This window comes from Saimiri boliviensis, chromosome 18 (genome assembly GCF_048565385.1).
Source record: "Saimiri boliviensis isolate mSaiBol1 chromosome 18, mSaiBol1.pri, whole genome shotgun sequence".
Lineage (NCBI taxonomy): Eukaryota > Metazoa > Chordata > Mammalia > Primates > Cebidae > Saimiri > Saimiri boliviensis.
This window is the reverse complement of record NC_133466.1, coordinates 3,322,751-3,344,599: the sequence shown is the minus strand read 5'-3', so window position 1 is coordinate 3,344,599 and position 21,849 is coordinate 3,322,751. Positions and strand designations below refer to the sequence as shown.

The following is a 21,849-nucleotide window of genomic DNA, read 5'->3' as shown; positions in this document are numbered from 1 at the left end:
TGGTTGAGAAAGTTCTGTCACACAGCATGTGCTGGAAAGAAAAGACCATGGACTTTAATTTCTCTGGACGTTAGAGAGGGTGATCTCAGCTTTAGACCACGTTTTCTCTGAGAAGCCTTGCAGTGGGAGGGGAGCCGTATTTTCCAGACTCTGCAGCTTCAGGGTGCTGTGGGTCTCAGCTGATCTCTTGCAAAGGGCTTGGGAGCTCATGTGTTGGGGGGTGCAGCATGGCATGTTGGCCCTGGCTGCTGCGCCGTGCTTGAGTTAACCTGATTATTGCATGGATGTCACTTGTTCAAAACCTTCCTGGGGCAGAAGCCGGCGGGCTGTGCAACCAGGAGCCCCCAGGCATGGCAGTGGGCACTAAGGGAGTGGTCCTCAGTGCACAGGACAGCCTGGCGTGGTCGATGCCTTGCCCAGCCCACTCTGGGTGGTCAGCTGCTTAACCCAGTGGGCTGAGAACACTGAGGGACTGGGAGCAGTGTCGTGTTTCCGTGAGGGGGACGCTCCTGGCCTCTGTCCTGGCCCCTCCCTCTGTCCTTCCCTGGAGAGGAGGTGTGACCTGTCTGACGGTGTGATGCCAAGGCTCTGACACTGACTTGTGCAAATGCCTGGATTTCGGGGCACTGATCTGGGACTCACTCCCTTCCTGCCCCTCCCCACCCCCAGGCAGGCACAGGGCAGCGTTCCTGCATGCTTCCTGGGTCCAAGCTGACCCACAATGGGCAGTCCCAGGTCAGACCACGGACAGGGATGGCCTTATGAGTTCTTTGGGCCTTAAAACCTAGATTCATGTTCTCCAATCAGCTTCATCAGAAATAAAGTTGATAAGGCAAAAAAAAGTCCCCCCAGGTTAAAACCCTCAGAGGCATCCTTGAGTCCCCTCTCACGGCCCACACTGGAGCCAGCGGCAAACCCCAGAGGCTCGTGTTTTCTCGTCAGTTCTCTCTCCGTTACCCAGGCTGGAGTGCAGTGGTGCAATCCTGGCTCACTGCAGTCTCCACCTCCTGGGCTCAAGTGACCCTCCCCACTCAGCCTCCCTAATAGCTGGGACCACAGGCACACGCCACCACACCTGGCTGATTTTTAAATGCTTTTTGTAGATATGGGGTTTCACACGTTGCCGAGGCTGCTCTTGAACTCCTGGGCTGATCCACTTGCCTTGGCCCTGCAAAGTGCCGGGATTGCAGGCATGAGCCACAGCACGCACGGCGCCTGTAGACTCCTCCTCATTCCAAATATATCCCAGGCACAAGGATGTGCAAAAGACCCATGAACAAAAGGAAATCCAAGAACAGACCCATCTGCACATGGTGACCGGACTACCACCGAGGGACCCCCGCATTCAGCGAGGAAAGGTGGTATTTGTTTTTATAGTAAATGCTGCTGGAGCAATTGGATATCCATGTAGAAAAACGATGATCTCACACCTGCACGGAACATGGCTGCATGTTGTGGCTCATGCCTCTAATCCCAGCACTCTGGGAAGCTGAGGTGGGTGGATTGCTTGAGGCCAGGAGTTTGAGACCAGCCTGGCCAACATGGTGAAATTCTGCCTCTACTAAAAATACAAAAATTAGCTGGGCATGGTAGAGGGTGCCTGTAATCCCAGCTACTTGGGAGGCTGGGGCAGGAGAATCACTTGAACCTGGGAGTCGGAGGTTGCAGTGAGCCAACATCATGCCATTGCACTCCAGCCTGGGTGACAAGAGGAAAACTCTATCTCAAAACAAACAAGAGAAAACAAGCAAACAGTCTGGGCATGTTGGCTCTCGCCTGTAATTCCAGCACTTCGGGAGGCTGAGGGGGGTGGATCACAAGTTCAGGAGTCCAAGACCAGCCTGGCCAACACAGTGAAACCCCGTCTTTACTAAAAACTACAAAAATTGGCCAGGCGTGGTGGCGTGCACCTGTAACCTCAGCTACGCAGGAGGCTGAGGCAGGAAAATTGCTTGAACCCAGGAGGCAGAGGTTGCAGTGAGCCGAGATCACACCACTGCACTCCAGCCTGGGTGACAGAGTGAGACTCCATCTCAAAAAAGAAAAAGAAAAAAAAAAAAGACACTATTTAGAGAGGGAAAAGGCAAACCACAGACTGGGAGAACATATTTGCAACATATATCAACAGAGGATTCATCTCCACCCAGGATAAAAACATCTAGAGCCGGGCACGGTGGCTCAAGCCTGTAATTCCAGCACTTTGGGAGGCCAAGTCGGGTGGATCACGAGGTCAAGAGATCAAGACCATCCTGGTCAACATAGTGAAACCCCGTCTCTACTAAAAATACAAAAAATTAGCTGGGCATGGTGGCACGTGCCTGTAATCCCAGCTACTCAGGAGGCTGAGGCAGGAGAATTGCCTGAACCCAGGAGGCGGAGGTTGCGGTGAGCCGCGATCACGCCATTGCACTCCAGCCTGGGTAACAAGAGCGAAACTCCGTCTCAGAAAAAAAAAAAAAAATCTAGAAAGAAGTAAGAAAATAACAAACTACTCAATTTTTTTTTTTTTTTTTTTTTTTTTTTTGAGATGGAGATGGAGTTTCACTCTTGTCACCCAGGCTGGAGTGTAATGGGTGTGATCTTGGCTCACCGCAACTTCCACCTCCTGGATTCAAGTAATTCTCTTGCCTCAGCCTCCTGAATAGCTGGGATTACAGGTGCCCGCCATCATGCTTGGCTATTATTTGTACTTTTAGTTGAGACAGGGTTTCACCATGTTGGTCATGCTAGTCTTGAACTCCTGACCTCAGGTGATCCACCTGCCTCGGCCTCCCAAAGTGCTGGGATTACAGGCGTGAGGCACCGCACACAGCTGGATTTTAAAAAATAGGCCAAAGACTTAAACTGGGGCTTCACAGAAAGACATGCAAATGCAAACAGCAGGAAAAGGTGCTGGCCTCATTAGTCATCAGGAATATGAAAATTAAATCCACAGTCACCCATCACTGCACCCTACCAGAACAGCTCACAAACCAAGCTGAGAGGACCGCCCAAAGCCCGTCAGGGTCCAAGCCGGCCTCTGGCCTTGCCTGGACACGCCTGGCAATTTTTGTATTTTTAGTAGACAGGGTTTCGCCATGTTGGTCAGGTTGGTCTTGAACTCCTGACCTGAGGTGATCTGTCTGCCTTGGCCTCCCAAGGTGCTGTGATTATAAGCGTGAGCCACTGTGTCTGGCCAAAAAAATTAAAAATTTTTGGGAGGCCGAGGTGGGCAGATCACTTGAGTCCAGAAGTTTGAGACCAACCTGGGTAAAATAGGGAGACCTGATATGACAAAAGCAAAAGAACACAAACCCCTGTCTGCGTGGCTCTCCCGGGCACTCCTGCTCGGCCCGCAGTCTGTCCTGTACGCTGCAGGGAGAAGCTGCTTTAAGCACATGAATCAGCTCTTCATGCTCCTGCTCAACCCCTTCCCATGGCTCAGTTTAGGGGTTGCAGGGCCGAGCGGGGGGTGGTGGCTCAGACTTGCACTCCCAGCACTTTGGGAGGCCAAGGCGGGAGGATGGCTTCGGACCAGGAGTTTGAAGCCAGCTTAGGCAACATTATGAGACAGTTTCTGGCGGCGGTGGGTAGGGGGAGATTCCAGGTCCTTCTCATGGCCCACGAGGCCCCAAGAGAGCTCTCCTTTACGACCTCCCCAACCCTTTCCTGATCTCTTCCCGGCACATGTGTCTTCAGCACCCGGAGGAGGATGCCCGGGGTCCCTCCCTTTGGGGCCCCCCAGAACTCAGTCCTGAATGGCTTGGGGGCTGGTTTCACCCAGTGGCGTGTGCAGTTCACACGTCATTCTGGTCAGGGGCCAGAGCTCCAGCAAGAAGTCTCTTTCTCCCTCCCTCCCTACAAGCTGGCAGCATTCTGGATGGGGGCTGCCCCGCCTGCCTGGCCCCCCTGTGAGGACAGCTCTGAGCTGCAGGACCGTGGCAGGCTCGTAGGTGAGTGGGACGTAAGTCCTGGGATTTGAAGGTTGTTGAGACGTGGTAGTAGCCCTTTCTGACAGCCCCGGGGTGTTCCTGCCGCAGGGAATCTGCCCTCACTGCTCCCCGCGCCTGGATGCGCCCTCCTCCTCCTCTTCCCACACCTGTCTCCCAGCTGCTCACTTGTACCCGCAGCATCACGTACTGCTGCATTATTTGCTTTTTCCAGGCTGATGCACCACCAGCTGCAAATGTCAGCTACACCTAACACAGCTGAATGTTTCAGACAGGCTTATCCAGACAAAATCATACGTGGTTCCAATTCTAAAAGTGGGCAAAACTGTAATCTTTAGTGAACCATATGTAGATTATAAAATAATAAAAGCGAAACAAAAAGATTATTGCAAATGTCAAGATAGTTGCTTCTTTTAGGAGGAAGAAGAGTTTCCGGCCAGGGAGGGCTGGCCGGGGTGCCGGCACCGTCTGCTTCCTGACCAGGACGGTCACCTTGCAGTTGTCCTTTAAACCGGCTTTAGCTTTTAGGTACTTTGCTGTATGTATCATGCATCTGATTAAAAATATGGCAGACATGGAAACCAGCTAAGAGATACAATGTAAGCCTAACTGGGAGAACCATAAGAAACTGTGTTGGTTGGGCATGGTGGCTCATGCCTACAATCCCAGAATTTAGGGAGGCTGAAGTGGGTGGATCACCTGAGGTCAGGAGTTCGATACCAGCCTGGCCAACATGGTGGAACCCCGTGGCGAAAAATACAAAATGAGTCGGATGTGGTGGCACGCACCTGTGGTCCCAGCTCCGTGGGAGGCTGAGGCAGAAGAATCACTTGAACCTGAGAGGCAGAGGTTGCAGTGAGCCAAGATCATGGGACTGCACTCCAGCTTGGGCAACAAAGCGAGACTGTCCCCACCTCAAAAAAAAAAAAAAAAAAAAAAGGAACAATGTAACAAAACTTAGAACAGAGGAAATACTTGATGGCACCCACACTTGGGTTCCTGGGCTGAGTTGCACCCACTACGAGTGGCAGATTTACCTTAACATGCTGCTGGACTCTACGAAGAGTGATGTGGGGTTTTTGCATCCATATTCAGAACTAGGAGGTGGAGTTTTGTGGGCCGCTTTGATCAGTATCACACTCAGTTCATAGAATTTGGAAGCTGACCTTTCTTACAGGTTGGAAAAATAGGTGATGATGCCAACTTGGGCCCATGAGACCGAGATGCTGGGCGTCTGTCGCGGCCTGCGTCGGCCATCCGCTATTCGCCTGACGTGACACGGGGCCCACGCCGCACAGGCCGGAGCAGCAGGGCAAGGCCACTGGGCCTTTCTTACAGAAGCCAACGCCCCTTCTTGTCGGAGCTCGTCGATTAGACTGTCTGGCACCTGCAGCGGGCAGCACGCCGGGAGAGCCTGATCCCCTTTGGGTCTCTGAAGCGGTCCCCTCTTCTGCAGAGCTTGTGTGGGTCAACCAGGAAAAAGAGCTGCTCTAATGAGGTCCCTTTTCTTCCTGCTTTGTCCCATGTCAACAACTCCCCTTGCCGGTGACTGAATTTTCAGGGAAGGTAGAATTCACCTTCCATGCCCCGAGGCCCTGGTCCAGTTTTGCTACTTCAAAGCCCTTGAGATTCTAACCCTGCTGCCCCTGCTGGACCTCTCACTTCCCGGGCTGCTCATCTGGATGAAGGGAGCTCTGGGAGCGGAGCGGTTCCTGGGAGCGCTGCTTCGATCTGGGCCCTGCTTCTCAAGGGCAGAGGCGCAGCATTCGCCAGCCAGGCACTGCGTCTTGCTCACCACCTCTGGCGTGCGCGCAGGTCCCAGCGTCCAGGCGGTGCTGGCCGTCAGGTGGCTGCAAACCCGTGGAGCCTGGCAAACCTGAAAAACAAGCCACTGCAGCGAGTGTCGTAACACAGATCACACTCAAGGGGTGTCCTCTTCTGGGTCCTCTGCATAGGGAGGCAAACTTAGGTGCTCAGGGTAAAGCCTGTGGGTTTTTGAGACGGCATTGCATCGTCGCCCAGGCTGGAGTGCAGTGGCGCAATCTTGGCTCCACTCCCAGGTTCAAGTGGTTCTCCTGTCTCAGCCTTCCTAGTAGCTGAGATTACAGGCACATGCCGCCACACACGGCTAAGTTTTTGTATTTTAGTAGAGATGGACTTTCACCATGTTGCCCAGGCTGGTAAACTCCTGAGCTCAGGCAATCCACCTGCCTCAGCCTCCCAAAGTGCTAGGATTACAGGTGTAAGCCACCGCGCCCGGCCACATGTGGGCTTTATTACCACATTCCCTACTGTCACGTATGTTTAAATATTTCCAAAATACAACTTTTCATGAAATGATCGTGGAACTTGAGAGCAAGCTAAAAAGTCCCACTTGGCAAATTAAAAGCTGGATCCATGTTGATCACATTTCTTCCACAAAATCTATGTGGAATGTGAAATTCACGGTCTGGGAACTGCTGGACTAAATAAAGTGTTGTGTTTTTTTTGTTTGTTTCTGTTCTGAGACGGAGTCTCACTCTGTCGGCAGGCTGGAGTGCAGTAGCACAATCTTGGCTCACTTCAATCTCCGCCTCCCAGATTCAGCGATTCTCCCGCCTTAGCCTCCCGAGTAGCTAGGATTGCAGGCATGTACCACCACACCCGGCTAATTTTGTATTCTTAGTGGAGACAGGGTTTCTCCATGTTGGTCAGGCTGGTCTCAAACTTCTAACCTCAGATGATCTGCCCACCTTGGCCTCCCAAAGTGCTGGGATTACGGGGCTGACACCTTGTGCCTGGTCTGTACCAACTGTTGAGACACAGAGTACAAGGGCATAAATGACCTACATTGCCAACACTGCCAATAACCCATTGAAACGTATCTGCCCATGACTATAATATACAATTTTATCTAAGAGTCAAGGTCTCACTGTTGCCGAGGCAGGGAGTGCCGTGGCCATGATCACAGCTCACTTCAGCCTCCCAGGTGACTCAACATCAACACCTTTTAGAATTTCATCACACACAAAGGGGCTTTCGTGAGATACACGGGTCAAGTGGTGCCAATCTTCACTGAGTGTTGAGTTAGGACCTAGCCACTCCCCTACCTGGTCAGTGGGATTTGTCAAGGAGGCCCCACGGGGAGTGGAGCAGGACAGGAGAGCCTGGTGCCTCCCGCTCAGAGCTGGGAGGCTTTTGAGGATGAGGTATATGGCCACCGGGGCATGGTTTGGGAAAGCCACACTTTGAACGTTTCGGTCTTAGGAGTGCAAGGCTCAGCCCCCAGTAACTGACTTGTGGCAGGATCCCCGCATCGGTCAGCTGGTTGTCACCACAGTCACCAGCACAGACAGCCTGAATTCCTAAACACAAGCAGCTCAGGGAAAACACCAGATAGTGCCTGAAGGCAGACTGGCGGCGCTGGCTTCTGGCTCCCACAGCCATCGGAGAAAGGAAATACGAACAGAGACCACGGGTCCACGGTGTGCCACACGAGCATCCAAGCTCCCTCTCACGTGCCTCCCTGGAATGCACCGGGCTCTGGAAGCCGACTCAGGAAATGAGAGAAGGTAACGCAGGCCGCAGGCCGGATGCAGTCTACAGCTTGTGTACTCATTACAGCAAAGTATTTCTTCAGTAACCACTTACAAGAGAGAGCCCAAAAGGCTGTCTAGGACAGTTCTGAGAGAGTCTGGATCATTTCTTCAGAAGTAGGTAACAAGAATATTTACCCCTCACCTGGTATGTGTTTTATTTCATGCCCTAAGTTAAAAAGTACAATTTCATTTATACTCAAAGTGGGAGACGGATATTATGAATCTTTACCACCAACATTGATGACTAGCAGGTCTATACAGACATTTAAAGAACTTCCACGAGAAAAAAGTTACACTGAGAACACTGTTATCACTACAAATTTTATTCAGAAACCCATCTTTGTGTTTTTTTTTTTGTTGTTTTTTAAAAAAAATTCCCCTTATGAACTGGTTTGGTCAATCAACTACAACACTTTCTAGCAGACATAAGGTAAAAATGGCATGGCTCAGAATCGCCCAGATCTTTCACGATCTCTCGACCGCCTCCTGTCACGCTCCCGTCCGCCGCCGCCTCCACCACCGCCACCGCCACCACCACGACCACGGTCTCGAGACCGGGAACGCCGCTCACGGGATCGGGATCTTGATCTGTGCCTGCAACCGAAGAACAGAAACAAAACCATGCCATCCAAATCAGAGCATGCAACAGAACCGCAACTCACTCTGAAACGCTGTGCATCTCCTCACGTCAACGGTACTGACAAAGAAATACACTGCCAGGCTGGGCATGGTGGCTCACAAGGTCAGGACATCAAGACCAGCCTGGCCAACACAGCAAAACCCCGTCTCTACTAAAAATACAAAAATTAGCCGGGCGCAGCAGCAGGCGCCTGTAATCCCAGCTACTCAGGAGGCTGGAGCAGGAGAATCGCTTGAACCCTGGGGGCGGAGGCTGCAGTGAGCTGAGATCACACCACTATACTCCAGCCTGGGCAACAGAGTGAGACTGTCAAAAAAGTGCAGCTTAGAAGTGAACAGTGTAATTATCTTCCATCTTCTGTCTTCTAGAACCAGCTCAAATGATCACAGGAAATCCTGGTAAAATGAACTGGACACACACCATCCCCAACCCTCACTGACACTGCACTTCAGGGACTTTCCGACCAAGCCCCCCCTCTTCCGGTGCTTACAGCCACTGTGTGTCTATCAGGCTGGTTTTTGGGCTGGGGACAGTCAGGTCACTTTTCTTTTATGCTTCTTCTGTGTTGACAATAAAGCCATCACCATCTATTTCCTAAGACACGTTTAACTGAAGAGGGATGAGAACCCTTCTAGACTCAGACCTCAATCTAACTAGGAAATGCAACTTGTTAGACTGTGCCATCTTGGTCTTCTCTGTTCTGTGACCTGACTGTCAGGCATTTAAATGTAGGATCTGTTAGATGTGACCACCGGGCCCAATTCTGCCAGTGTCCCGAAAGGAGGATGCCACCAATCCCCCAAAACAAAATGAAATGCCCTGAAACCAACCAACAAAACCAGAAGCCGCCCCAATGGATATGTGAGATATTTAGAGCAAGCTTGTCCAACCTGCAGCCCAACACAGACAGATTCACCAACTTTCTGAAAACATCATGAGATGTTTTTGCAATTTTAAAGTTATCAGCTAGCATTAGTGTATGTTATGTGTGGCCCAAGACAGTTCTTTCAGTGTGTCCAGGGAAGCCATCCCTGGTGTAAAGGAGGCCATGACATCTAGCATTATTAGTAACATCTGGGAGAAGAAACAGAGTGCCCACTGTCTCCGCGAGCCTCATTCCCAAGGCTGCCCGCTACCCGCCCTCGTACTTGGCTATTTAGCTTTGGCCTCTACTCGAGAAGTTGGATAATGAAGTTACCTTTGTGCAGGTGAGTATTCTTCTCCAAAGAGGATATTTGGATATTTAAAAACATGTACTATGTTCTAAGCACTGCCTTTAAAAAAACAAAAACGAAACCTATGCGAAACTGCTTTTGGAGGGGTGACGGGTGAGGAGGGCGAGCAGCCACGGAGCGTGGCAGTGGACACAGGACACTCACTTCTTGCGCCGGCGCCCGTACAGCTCCCGCCGCAGCTCTCTGGAAATGGGCTTCAAATGCATGAAGTTGCAGAAGCCGCCTCGCGTGCACTCTCTGTGGGAGAAGGAGACACTCACTACGCTGTGTGCAGAGAGCCCGGACCGCGCAGCCACCACGCCAGTCGCCCGCACTCACCCCATCTCATACTGGCGGCAGCAGGCTTCTCTGAAGTCCGTCACGGGCGACAGCTCGGCGTGGATCGGCTGTCCATTAAACCAACGGTTATTCAAGTCAATCACAGCCTTTTCCGCATCTTCCTCACGGCGAAACTGGAGACGGAAGACAGACGCGCTCGCCACCACGCTTTACTGACCCTCCCGATTACTGACCACACACGCATGAGACGCACACCCAGGTACGGGAGGGCGGACGGCACTGGAGGACAATTTACACACTCCGTGTTTTCAATCAGATTAACTTCCAGATTTTGCCAAATGCCGCTTTCATTTGCAAATTCAACTGGTTAAGGGAGCAAATGTGACTGTGTAGGCAAAGACATTTTTATTCAATAAAAAAGCAGCGAAACCTGTGAGTAAACCTAACTTTTCCTTAGTCCAAAGAGCTTCTAACCAACAGGCACTAAACGTTCTACACTGAGTCCGTCCTTCAGTTCTGCCGGCCGGGCCACGGGCAGGCCAGCCACCGCTGCGCAACACAGCCGGCAAGCAGCGAGCCGGCGCCCCCGAGCCCTGCCGTGCGTCTGTGCACCCGGGACCCCAGGGCCAACCGCGACAGGCACCCCTCCTGTCGGCCTGAGCGCCGGCTCACGGGGCGGCCGCGTGCCGCCTGGTCTGGCTCCTACCTTGACGTACACGTTCCCCACCAGGTGGTCGCCCAGGTTATCACAGACGTTCATCTCCTCAACTTCCCCATACTTCTCCTCCATCTCTGTAAAAACCTCCTGAAGGGAGATCACAGTGGTTTAAGGTTTGTTACACATTAAAAAGTATAATTAGATATAACTCATGTATGTTTATTAGCGGAGAAAAACTTTAAATCCTTCCAAACAGACACAGAAGGTGAACAGGCCTATCAGTGACAGAGGTCAATTCTCTCACCTCAAAAAATTCATCATAGTGTTCCTGCATCTCAACATCACTCACGGCACCTGGAAACAACAGAAATCTTGCTGGTTAGAACGCGTTAACCCAATGAACTCTTGTGCTTAAACTGCTACAGTAACACACACGAGATTCTCTAGAGGAAAGCCCAGCAGAGCTGCACCCCGCAGGAGGCTGAGCCACATGGCTACTTGGGAATGGTGTCCAGTGTGGTGAGATGCTACATGCCCCCACGGCAGTCTCAATTCTGGCCACTAAAATAGTAAAATCACAACCAGCTTCAATCAGCATTGAAAGGGAAAAGTGTGAGCAAAAAAGTGACTCTCAAACTAAGAATTTTCTTCCCTTCCAAGATGCAGTCTTGCTCTGGCGCCCAGTGGCTGGAGTGCAGTGGCAATGTCTGGAGTGCAGTGGCACGATCTTGGCTCAATGCAACCTCCACCTCTGGGTTCAAGCAATTCTCATGCCTCAGCCTCCGGAGTCCCTGGGATTACAGGAACGCAACACCACGCCTGGCTAATTTAAAAAAATTTTTAGCAGAGATGGGGTTTCACCATGTTGGCTAGGCTGGTCTCGAACTCCTGACCTCAGGTGATCCCCCGCCCTCCAGCCTTGGCCTCCCAAAGTGCTGGGATTACAGGCATGAGCCACTGTGCCTGGCCTCAAAGTAAGAAATTTTAAGATAAAGGGATTTCCAGCTCTCTGGAATCCCCTCCCACGTAGTGGGAGCTCAAAAAAAAAAAAAAAATTTTTTTCTTCCTTTTAAGATTTAGAATAAAGGCCAAGTAAGCACACTGATGTTTCCCCTTCTTCTATTAGTTTAAAATGAAAGCCAAAAGCAGGGTAAATGATTAAGAGTGTATGTTCCTAACTAGTCTTTTATGGACTGCCAGCCATGGAATGCTCTAAAATTCTTTCTGATGTGATTAAAACCCAAGCAACCATGAAGACTCAGTAGGATAGTTACCACGCAACACTGCAGTATTTTGGATGCCCTCAAATAAAGGGAATGTTACAATGCTTTGTTGATAAAGCATTCTTAAGTTTTATATTCCCATACTATTTTCATCAGTTTATTCTTCATAATTCACATGTATTAGGTAAAATCATGTCTGTTGTGTGGGTAGATTTTGCAAATTTACACTCTATCCCCATTATCATTCTATCAAATTTAATTTTTTTTTTTTTTTGCCAGGCTGGTCTTAAACTCCTGACCTCAGGTGATCCACCCACCTCAGCTCCCAAAGTGCTGGGATTACAGGTGAGAGCCACTGTGCCTGGCCCATTCTATCAAATTTTATGTTCAAATCCTAGAATTCTCTACACCCTGAGAAATCACAAAGCTAGTATCTCAATAAACATGTTAAATCTGCTAGATCAGGAGCTGGCAAAAGCCAGACTGGTTTCCAGGTTGGGCCAGCTGCCTCAGCCTGTGCACCCAACACAGCCTGTGCATCTGACTGCTGGCACAAAGGTCTTTGAGCTTTGCTTAAAACTTTTGTTAAAAAATTTTTTTTATTTTTTTGGGATGGAGTCTCACTCTGGCACCAGGCTGGAGTGAAGTGGCGCGATCTGGGCTCACTGCAGCCTCTGCCTCCCAAATAGTTGTGACCATGGGCACGTGCCACCGTATTGGCCAGGATGGTCTTGATCTCTTGACCTTGTGATCTCCCCAACTTTGCCTCCCAAAGTGTTGGGATTACAGGCGTGAGCTACCATGCCCAGCCCCCTTTTCATCTTTAACAATAAAAAATAAGTTCTAGTCTTTGAATTCTGAGAATGATTGAAGTTCACTTTCTAACCTAACTGGGCTGTTTTAGCTATTTTTGAACTTCTAGGATTCTACTTTGCTTTCAAGCCCAAATTTTATTAAGTGTAACTACTCTGCGAGCCTGTAAATCGTATCACAGGATATCTCCATTTAAAAGCTACTGGGAATGTGCCTTCCTCTCCGAATAGAAATCAAGTTATAAACAACAGAAAAGCAGGCCAAAGAAGCCTGTAACCAAGGGCATATTGTAGTATTTAAAACTCATTTCCTTCCCCACATCAGAAAAGTGTGAAGGGGAGAAAAATATTTACATGCTCAAACTTTAAGCAGCTTTGAGAAAAGGTTTTTGTGGTGATTATTTCAAACTATTAGCTACATTTATTCTGCTTAAAATGTTTCAGTCAATCGAATGACTTGAAAGGCAGAGACAAGTGCATTACAATATTGATTTAAAACTTATTCATGACTCAACTTATGTTAAATACTACAACTTGGAAAACAAAGCAGTTTTCTTAACAGAAATATCATTCTTAAACTGCGATTGATATTTAACTTTAACCCATACATTTGAAGCTTATTTTTCTACATACTAAAGGCTATGTTAAAAAGAGCCAATACTTTTAGGCAACTGATTTCTTCCTAAAATGATGAATTAGAATTTGATCTAATTTGCAGAATCTGGACCCCAGAACTGGAATATATCGTAATTGCTAGGCTTTTAGTTTGTAGCATACACAAAACAAAAGTACTGTGAACTGCAAATAAAGACACAAAGAAAACTAATACAACATTCTGTTGTCAATAAAGCATACACAGTCCCCAAATAAACGAGCAGGGCAAAGAATTAATCACTGTTACTCAGTCATCTACTTCCATTCGCTTTTATCCCAGGGCAGGGTTATTAACAAAAATTCTTTAATAAGTGCATATATAAACATTTCCCTCCTCCTATTCATCTTATTTCTTTAAAAAACAAAAGAAGGCAAACAAACAAAAAAACCAGGTATTTAAAATCATGGTTACCAAGTAAATCCTGCTACCATCCTATTCAGGGAAAGAAATCTCTGCTATCAGGTCAGTAGTAGCACTGAAAGCATTTAGTGTCTTGGCAGAAGCTGACAAGAAGGTCCCCATCCACACATGGAAATGCGCACCATTGTGTGCGAGGAAGCGTAACCCTGAGGCTTCCCAGTGTGGGGCCAGCTCCAGAGGGGACTGTCCCCTGGATCACGTGCCCCATGCAGGTTACCCTGTTAACTGAGGGGCTCTGGTTCAAGTATGTACACAATTTAGGCTTGTGGGTATCCAAGGGCACCTCGATTTTTACTGCTTTAAAACAGAATAGTGAATGGCAAGTGTCTATCTTTGATTTGGACTTTTTGATTTAACCAAGAGTCCAGGTGTTCATTTAAATGTATCCATAAATGACTACTTTTATTCTAGAGCTGGATGGCTGTAAAAATTCATGTTAGTCTTCTGAACTTTCCAATCATACACATCTATATCTTGTTCTCTAAGAATTATCTTTAAGTAAATATCCACAATCTAAATTTAGTATTTCCCAGTACAGGAAGAAATTGGTAGCGTCTACTGAATGCCTAGTTTAGAGCTACTTATAAATGGAGCAAACCAATTCCACCTCCCAGAGCTGGAGACTGGATCCATGCAGTGTGTGGACAGAAGGGACAATCTTTTCTGCCAAGGGCCTATCTGAGTGGAGCACTCCCGCGCAGGCTAGACGGGGTGGCACGGGGCTGCTGGGAGAGAACTCAGGGGCAATGCAAGCTACAGACCTTCATTTGGGGAACTTTCTCAGCACTTCTCTCACAAGTCAAGGGTATACTCCAACATGGAGTTCAAGAAAAAAAGGCTAACAAATAAAATCTGAAATAACTTCTTTCGAAAATTCCAGAAGGTGAGAGAAATGTTCAAATATTGTTGCTCTTAAGAGGGAATGGGACTCGGAGTTTAATTCCAGTACGTTCCCTCTAGGATGAGGGCCAAAGGAAGGGAAGAGGGAGCAGCCCCAACTCCTGACTGTTGTAAAGGGCGCCCTTTCCCTGTCCGACACACGGCGGGAGCGCACATCGCCGGCACAGGTGGTTTCCGTGGGGTCAGGGGGACGGAAGCTCCTCGCCACCTCTAGTGAAATGCGGTCCTTGACACTAGCACGGCAGACCAGGTGCAGTGGACACTGAGCTCTGACACGCAAGCCCAGGGAACCGGGGAAGGAACTTGTATGAACTTACAGCGCAAACCGTCAGCAGACTGGGAAGAGTTTTGAGGGTTACGGTAAATGTTCAAGAGGGCAATGGTCTGAAATACAAAACGCAACAACTTTATATTATGGAAAATTAAAGATAAACACTTAACCGGCTGCCTCTGGCAAGTGCTTCAGTTGAGATTCAGTGCTGAAAGAAGAGCAAGTTATTTCTTCAGAAGCAGAGACGTTTTCTTAGTTGATGGCTGCCTTGAGATACCCTAACACTGCAGTGTGACGGAGGTCTCATGATATGCCAAGCTTGTACTTCTGCTTACACAACATGCACTCTGCTTTTCAAAATTCCAATTCAGGCAAAAGCACAATCGTTTGCAGGCTGCACTAAAGTGTTCTTAGATATGACAGACAATTTTTAATAAACTCAGAAAGAATGATGCCGATGTAAACTAAAGGAAAAAGTTACCGTTATTAGAGAAATACAATTGTTACATATCATGAAATCTCCACTTCCTGGGGGAAAAATGATAATGGTGAAATAAAACCCACACTTATTGGGCGACTTACCTTATTGATTTCTTAATATTCCTATGAGTTTTAATTTTACAGAAAGAACTTAATAACGGCCAGGGGTTCAGTCACTGTAAAGACCAATGAACGGCTCAAAAGGTTAAAATCCGTTTCACGTGGACGGACCTGCTCTCATGACATATGTCAATCAACGGAGGTGGCCGGGCCAGTGACCCTCCCTAGCAGGGAAAAGCCTCCTGAACGTGGCCGCGTATCAAGTTCTTGCTGTGTGCGCCAAGGAGTTCCAGCACCTTGTCCTGTTTGCAACAGCTCTATGTCAGCAGCTCAGAAGCCAACACTATTGTCTCAATTAAGAGTGGGCTCTTTAACACCATTGTTTTAAAAAAATTTCTCCAACTGTGGGACTTACAGTGTGAGCCGTCAGCCGTCTGTGCACTGTTTTGGGGATTACGATAGATGTTTTGAATCAAGATGGTCTGCGGGGAAACAAAAATAAAAAGGGGAATTCTACTGGCTGCTGTGCATATATTAGACAATTGCAAAGAGACAATTTGTTTGCAAATGGCTACACGCTTGCTTTCTCCCGCAAGTCAGACACTTGTCTTCTGAAGAGTACACCAAAGCCCTCATATTATGAAAACAGAGCTTGGGCAGTGACTTGGTCAAGTCGGCCAGCAACCAAGAAGAAACTGTACGGTTTTGAGCGGTCCCCGTCTCCAATGTTCAAGTGTTTTAATGCAAGATCAATAATAGAACGCTAACATTTTCTTGTACTTCAAGCTAGCAGACACCAAGATGTGGAAAAGTTCCCATTATAATCATATTCCTCACGCAAGATATTTTTTCAAAACCAAATGCGTAACTCAGCTGTCTGCAGTACATCAAGTTCTCTGGTCTCCTAGCAAAACAGGCACACCAAACAGGTTTCTCAACTGTCATGGACACCCGGCTCTGATTGACACTTTCTTGGTGGGATCTCTGTTTACATAATACAATAGCTTAAAACATTTGCTCTTTTCCGATCCTTCTTTTAAGGAAAAAAAATCCTTTTAGCCCTTGTGCTTTAAACTGGATCAGGCAGACTTGAAACCTTACACTGTACCGTTCTTCTTAAAATCAAGTTGTCTGAAAAAACAAACCATGTTTAAGTTAGTAGGCTAATATAGTACATGAATCTTAATGTCCATATCACTGTAAGCAGCTTATAAAGACACCCACCCTAAATTATGCTAGAGATTTACAAGCTAATCAATCACTCGTATGATTTGGAAAAATAAATGTTTCATCTCAACAGTATGCATGGGAAGCAGTTCTGTCAGTGGTGGTTTCACAAAACCAGCCAATTCCATTTCTAGCTCCATTCAAAGGGGAGTGGTTGTATAAAGAGCGCCCCTCAGTCAAAAGTCTGCAGCCGGGAAGCCCACCTAAGAGGGAGGTCTGATAAACTACTGAACCATTCAGACTCAAACTGGCACCTGCACCAGGGCCCGTCTCTTCCCCAAGCTTACGTCAAGTACTGCCTGGAGTCAAGTGAACTCAGGCCTGGGAGCTTTCCCAAAGCTGCCTTTACTCATGACAACTCTGATGAAAAACTAAACTTGAGCTCAATTATTCAACAGTAAAATTCACAGTTGGTCTCACTCAGATATTATGGCAGTGGCTATTAATGAAGGAAACTTAACATAAAGAGGCAATGCAGTCCCATTAAAACAGGGGTGGGCTAGAATTGCCTAAAACCAATCAGAACGAACTCACACATCAAGCTAGGGTGCTTAAGCTGACACATTCTACTGGCTCCATCAAGCTCCAAGGGGCTCTCCCCAACACTGATCCGGAGTGCCTAAACTAAGCTCCTATTCTCAGGTAATCCCCGATCCAGACAAACACAAAGCAAGTGCCTCTGGCCAGATGAGAGAAAACTTTTAGAATCGGGAACAGTTTATTTCTCTTAGCCACTTGGGACACCCCCCTGCCCATCACAGAACTGGGAGCTCACTTAAGGGGCTTGGTTATAGCACAATCCGGGGCCACTGGCTTAATTAGGGGAGATTCAGTTCAGAAATCAAAACACACAAGAAAAAACAATTACAATTTTTTTTTTTTTAACAATTGTAAATTTAAAACTAGTTCTCCAAGATTTTGAAATTCACAAAAAGAGACATGTTGAGAGCTATGAAAAAACAGACTGCGGTTGCCCCATGCACTTGGTAATTCGGACAATGGAGGAAAGCCACCAGCCTCTTCTAAAAACACCGTGCGCTGCAGGTCGGCCACGGGCATCACCAGGAAAAAGCCCGTGTTTCCCTCCCAGCTCACTTATACCGAGTGGCAGATTTTCTTAAATGCGCACAGGAAAACATACACAGAAAGATGTGAGCTCAAAGGCAGAGTCTGGCAGCTCCCAGAGGCCACGCATAATATCTACTCAACAGTTCAGAGGCTGCATATTTGGACTTCAAGTGGGGGGGTGGTGTTGGAAGGAGCTCCCCAACCCTCCGTCTAGAAAGACTTGGGCATAGATTTTCAAATTTCGAGTGTTCTCATCGACTTGAGCACAAGTTTTCTGCTCCTGATAGAGGTGCTTTCTCCCTTTCACCCGCAAGTGATCCTTTACAGTGTACAAACCTTTGTCTTTTCTTCAACTGACCAAAATAAGACTCAAAAAATCACAACTTTTGATTGAACTGAACTCAGAGCGGCTCTAAGCCCAAGACAACAGGCACTCCTCAATTCACTGAACAGATCCGCTCTGAGCAATTTACGGCCCATTTTCTACCTTTAAGCTCCATTTTTCATGTTTCCAAGACATGATGCAAGTTGCTGTTTCCTCAACTAGGGATGTGAAGTGAGGACAGAGTCAGAGAAACTCCAGCAGCGCCACGGGCCTGCTGACAATGATGCTAGCTCGTACAGTGGCTCCATCACCTCCACTGTCTGGAGACAGCAGAGAGCAGAGAGCCCACTCCATGTCCACTGGTGCCTGGAAGAGGCTAAGCCAAGGCTGCTGGCACGGCCACCCCCTCTGGACCCATGTCTATGAGAGGGGTAGTGAAGATGGCAGGGCACCGAATGTCAGGCGCAGCCAACACATAAACATCAAAAACTTGTTTTTAAAGTTTCTCTAATGATAAAAACAAGGAGTGGTGCTCTCAGACCTTCCACTGGGAGAGGAACTGCCTCATTCTAACCAAAGAACACACTTATGAATACAAACGGAAAATACAACTAGAGAAAAAAATGACTTGCTTAATCTGTAGAAATTAACTGTCTTTGAAAAGAACATGAAATTTTTACAATTTACATGAAAAAAAAAGCAAACAAACCTGGCTAAACGTCGGTTTATTGTGCAACCGAGAGCACCTGTCTCCATGACGACATGCTCCAATTTTGAAATAAAATGAACAGTTGACTCTGTAAGGGAAAATAAGAGCTGATTATTTTGCTGGGAAGATACCAAACACACGGAACTATGTCATCAGCACGATACACACTATCAAAGTGCTTTTTAACCTCACAGAAACATGACACAGTTTTTTTGTGGTTTTAAGCACCTCCTCTTCCTTGCTGTATTTTAGGACAACTGAACTTCAACTTCCCCTTCTTCGAATATCCTACTCGTCACCAAAGACTCTTCTAATTCCAACTTGACTCCTCCTCATTGAAATCCCCTCCATTTTCCTAACTGTACAGCTTTTCTCCTTTTTTTTTTTTTCCTTAAATGGAGTATTAAATTAATCTAAAGCTACATGTAACGAAAGCTGTATCTGCTCCCCAGTTCTCCACAATGAAGCCCTCTCTTGAAAACACCAGGGTAGTGAGGGTTAAGACCCCAACTCTGCTGCCAGCGGCCTGGGTTTGGGCAAGTCACCCTAGCTCTCAGGTGTCATTTGTAATGAAGAAAACTCCATGTGGCACTGTTCTGAGAGTCAGCTAGAAGGTATGTGTGTTTCATATACAGTGCTCACGAAGTGCTGTCACGATTTAAGGAAAATGGAAAACCAAGTTCAGAGTCTCTCTAATCCCTGATACCAGACCAACAGGGAGTTCCAAAAAATAGGTCTGAAGTAAATCAATTCTCCTGGTCTCAATACAACGAAAACAAGCTGTTAAGGGACTGACCAAACCCAGCTTAGGAAACACCTAACGTCACCTTCTGTCTCTTGGAAAACCTTCCCTTAATACTGCGCGAATACACGGACAATCCACATCCATATCCAGTGGAACCAGCAATCACGCCTGTGTGCCAGCAATGCCAGGTAGGGAAGCAGATCTCTAAGGAATCAGGACATCTTACTAGATGGACTCCTTTCAAATTCAATTTTTTTTTTAAACCAAGTGTCATTATGTTTTAAACAGTCAATCCAGAGTTAAGATTGAAGGGCCTCAACCTCAGTGAAATCTGATGGACCATGAAGACTGACTAGCCATCGATTTATTATCAGGTAGCAATAAAGATGGGAAAGTGAATTTGCCAGGAGAGGAAAGTGATTATCTATATTTGCAAACTTATAGGTCTTACTTTAGATTATCTAACTTGATGAGACAACAGCATATCTTTAGGAAGTCATCTGAAAATAAAGATTATTGAAAAACTACCTCGGAATGGGCAAACCCTGTGGTTAAACAATTAATATCCGATTATTCCATATAATTAAACCATAGACAAGCTATCAGGATATGCCTGAATCTAGAAAACATCTATGACTTCAGATGCACAATAAGCTGAATATTTTTTAATTGGTTGAGATCTATGTTTTATTCTTAAGTAATAATTAAAACAAAGTTAAAAGAAACCATCAGCTTTATTTTTTAGGAGCTGATCCTGTTTCCTGGAAGCTAAAACCCCATTCTCCCTGAAAAGAAAACACAAGTAAACCCAGATTAAATAGTCAACTGTTCTGAATTATAACCATAACTTTTACAGTATAGCCCAAACAGGTTGAAATATGATTACAACAGAAATATAGGAATATAGCCTTTTATAAGACACAAAAGTCACGGCACAGACGATTATGAAAAGGTGAAATTAATGATGCCCCCTGATCCTACAAGTGTTCAGTTCTTCATCCTAAACTCAGAGAAGCCTCTTGTTCCAGTAGAGCTGTTGTCTATTCATTCACCAAGATCATACCATGAGTTCCTTAAGGATAATATCCAAATTTTAACCATGTCTAAGGCTCCAGAAATTGGCTGACCTCCACTACATGTTTCTGGAGTGTGACTATTACTGGTGATTTTGACTTAAAATTTTGCTAGAAAGAAATACAGCCCCCTCATCCAAACAACACAGGAGATTCTACCATGTGTGAAGAGAACATTTTACAAAATAGACTCCATCCTGGAAAAGAGAAACATTTAAAATAGCGTTTGAAAAACGTGGCATTAAAAACATCTATGACATATTTAGGAGTTTATCATTGAAAACACAGTCATGTTAGCTTTGTATGGCACCGAGGAATGCCAAGATAATCTACTTACTGAACCAGTAGATTAAGCCAGATGCTGAGTCTTTAGGTTTTCAAAGAAAGAATCATCTTTCAAACGTCTGAAAACATTCGCTTTAGCCTAAACTACAGCCAACTCACTGGAAATTGATACGTGTCAAGGCGGCAACTGAACAAAGCTGAAATTATGTTTTGCTTTTAACCTAACAGTTGATTAGGGAAAGCATGCAACCTTAAGGAAAAAACGCACCAAAACATCTTTTTCTTTATATTAGAACTGTGTCAAGAACAGTTAAAGAACAGGACTTAAAAGCTTTCAACTTATACGATGGGTTTATCGGGGCATTAAAGGCATTTTCGATTCATGATGGGTTTATCGGAACGCAATCCCATCGTAAATCGAGGAGCACCTGTGTTTTAAGAGCGGATCACGTCTTTTGTGGTTAGATAGTTAATCCAGTAGTCTCCACCATACTTTTCCTCGTCATGTGTCCTTACTGCCGGCCCAGTGGTCGCTTAAACAGGCAAGAGGCTTGCTAAGTGGACAAAACACCAACGCTTAGGACCCTAAGTTAGAAACGCGACCGAATCCTGGCGAGGCTGGCACCAGAGCTCGCTGCACAGGACTTGCACAGCTCAAAGTTGGAGCAAACGTGTCCACACCGAGAAGGCCCGGAGGCGCCGGGCAACTTTCAGCGCGGCTCGAGGCGGCTTCCGGAGGCCAGAGGCTGAAGGCCCGGACCTGGGGCGACCAGCCCGCCCAGGCCCCGGCGCGGGAGCGAGCGCCCCAAAAAGAAGCCCCATTCATCGGCCCCGCTCCGTTCTTCCGCCGCGCGGTCCACGAGGCGGCCGCGGCGCGCGACTCCCGGAGGGCGCGCGAGGGGCCGGAAGGGCCGCCGCACCTTCCCGCCGCCGCGCCCCTCCCCCCGCCGCCGCCGCGCCGGCCCGCTCGGGCCTCCCTGGTCGCCCTTCCGCCGCCTCGGCTGCCCCGCGCCCCGATCGCGCCCAAACCCCGACGGGCGGCTCCCACTCACTTGTCTTTCTCGGTGCCGAAGATGGAGGCCAGATACTCCGCCATTTCCCACCCGCCGCCGCCACCGCCGTCGCCGCCGACACTGCTGCCGACGCCGCCAACCCTGCAGACGCCCGCAGGAGACGTCACCCTGGCGCGACGACGCTCTTCCCAGCCCCGACGTGGCAGCAATGCCCAATCAGGAGAGGCGCTGCGTGCGCGTGGGCGGGACGTATGCGCGTTGGGA

General features: G+C 47.6%; 1 protein-coding gene across 3 annotated transcripts; it reads right to left on the bottom strand.

Annotated features, from left to right (window-relative positions):
- Nucleotides 1-7,814: 7,814 nt before the first annotated feature.
- Nucleotides 7,815-21,762, bottom strand: U2AF1 (U2 small nuclear RNA auxiliary factor 1). Of its 3 annotated transcripts, XM_039480528.2 has the most exons (9): nt 21,625-21,762; nt 18,470-18,557; nt 15,556-15,622; nt 14,647-14,713; nt 10,624-10,673; nt 10,368-10,466; nt 9,701-9,834; nt 9,527-9,619; nt 7,815-8,101 (listed from the first exon to the last, which is right to left on the bottom strand). In XM_039480528.2, the coding sequence occupies exons 5-9, from the start codon at nt 10,651-10,653 to the stop codon at nt 7,954-7,956; spliced, it is 504 nt and encodes a 167-aa protein (XP_039336462.1). In that variant the 5' UTR covers nt 10,654-10,673; nt 14,647-14,713; nt 15,556-15,622; nt 18,470-18,557; nt 21,625-21,762; the 3' UTR covers nt 7,815-7,953. The 3 variants fall into 3 exon arrangements, with proteins under 3 accessions (XP_039336462.1, XP_039336460.1, XP_039336459.1); XM_039480526.2 differs by lacking the exon at nt 14,647-14,713; XM_039480525.2 differs by lacking the exon at nt 15,556-15,622.
- Nucleotides 21,763-21,849: the final 87 nt, after the last annotated feature.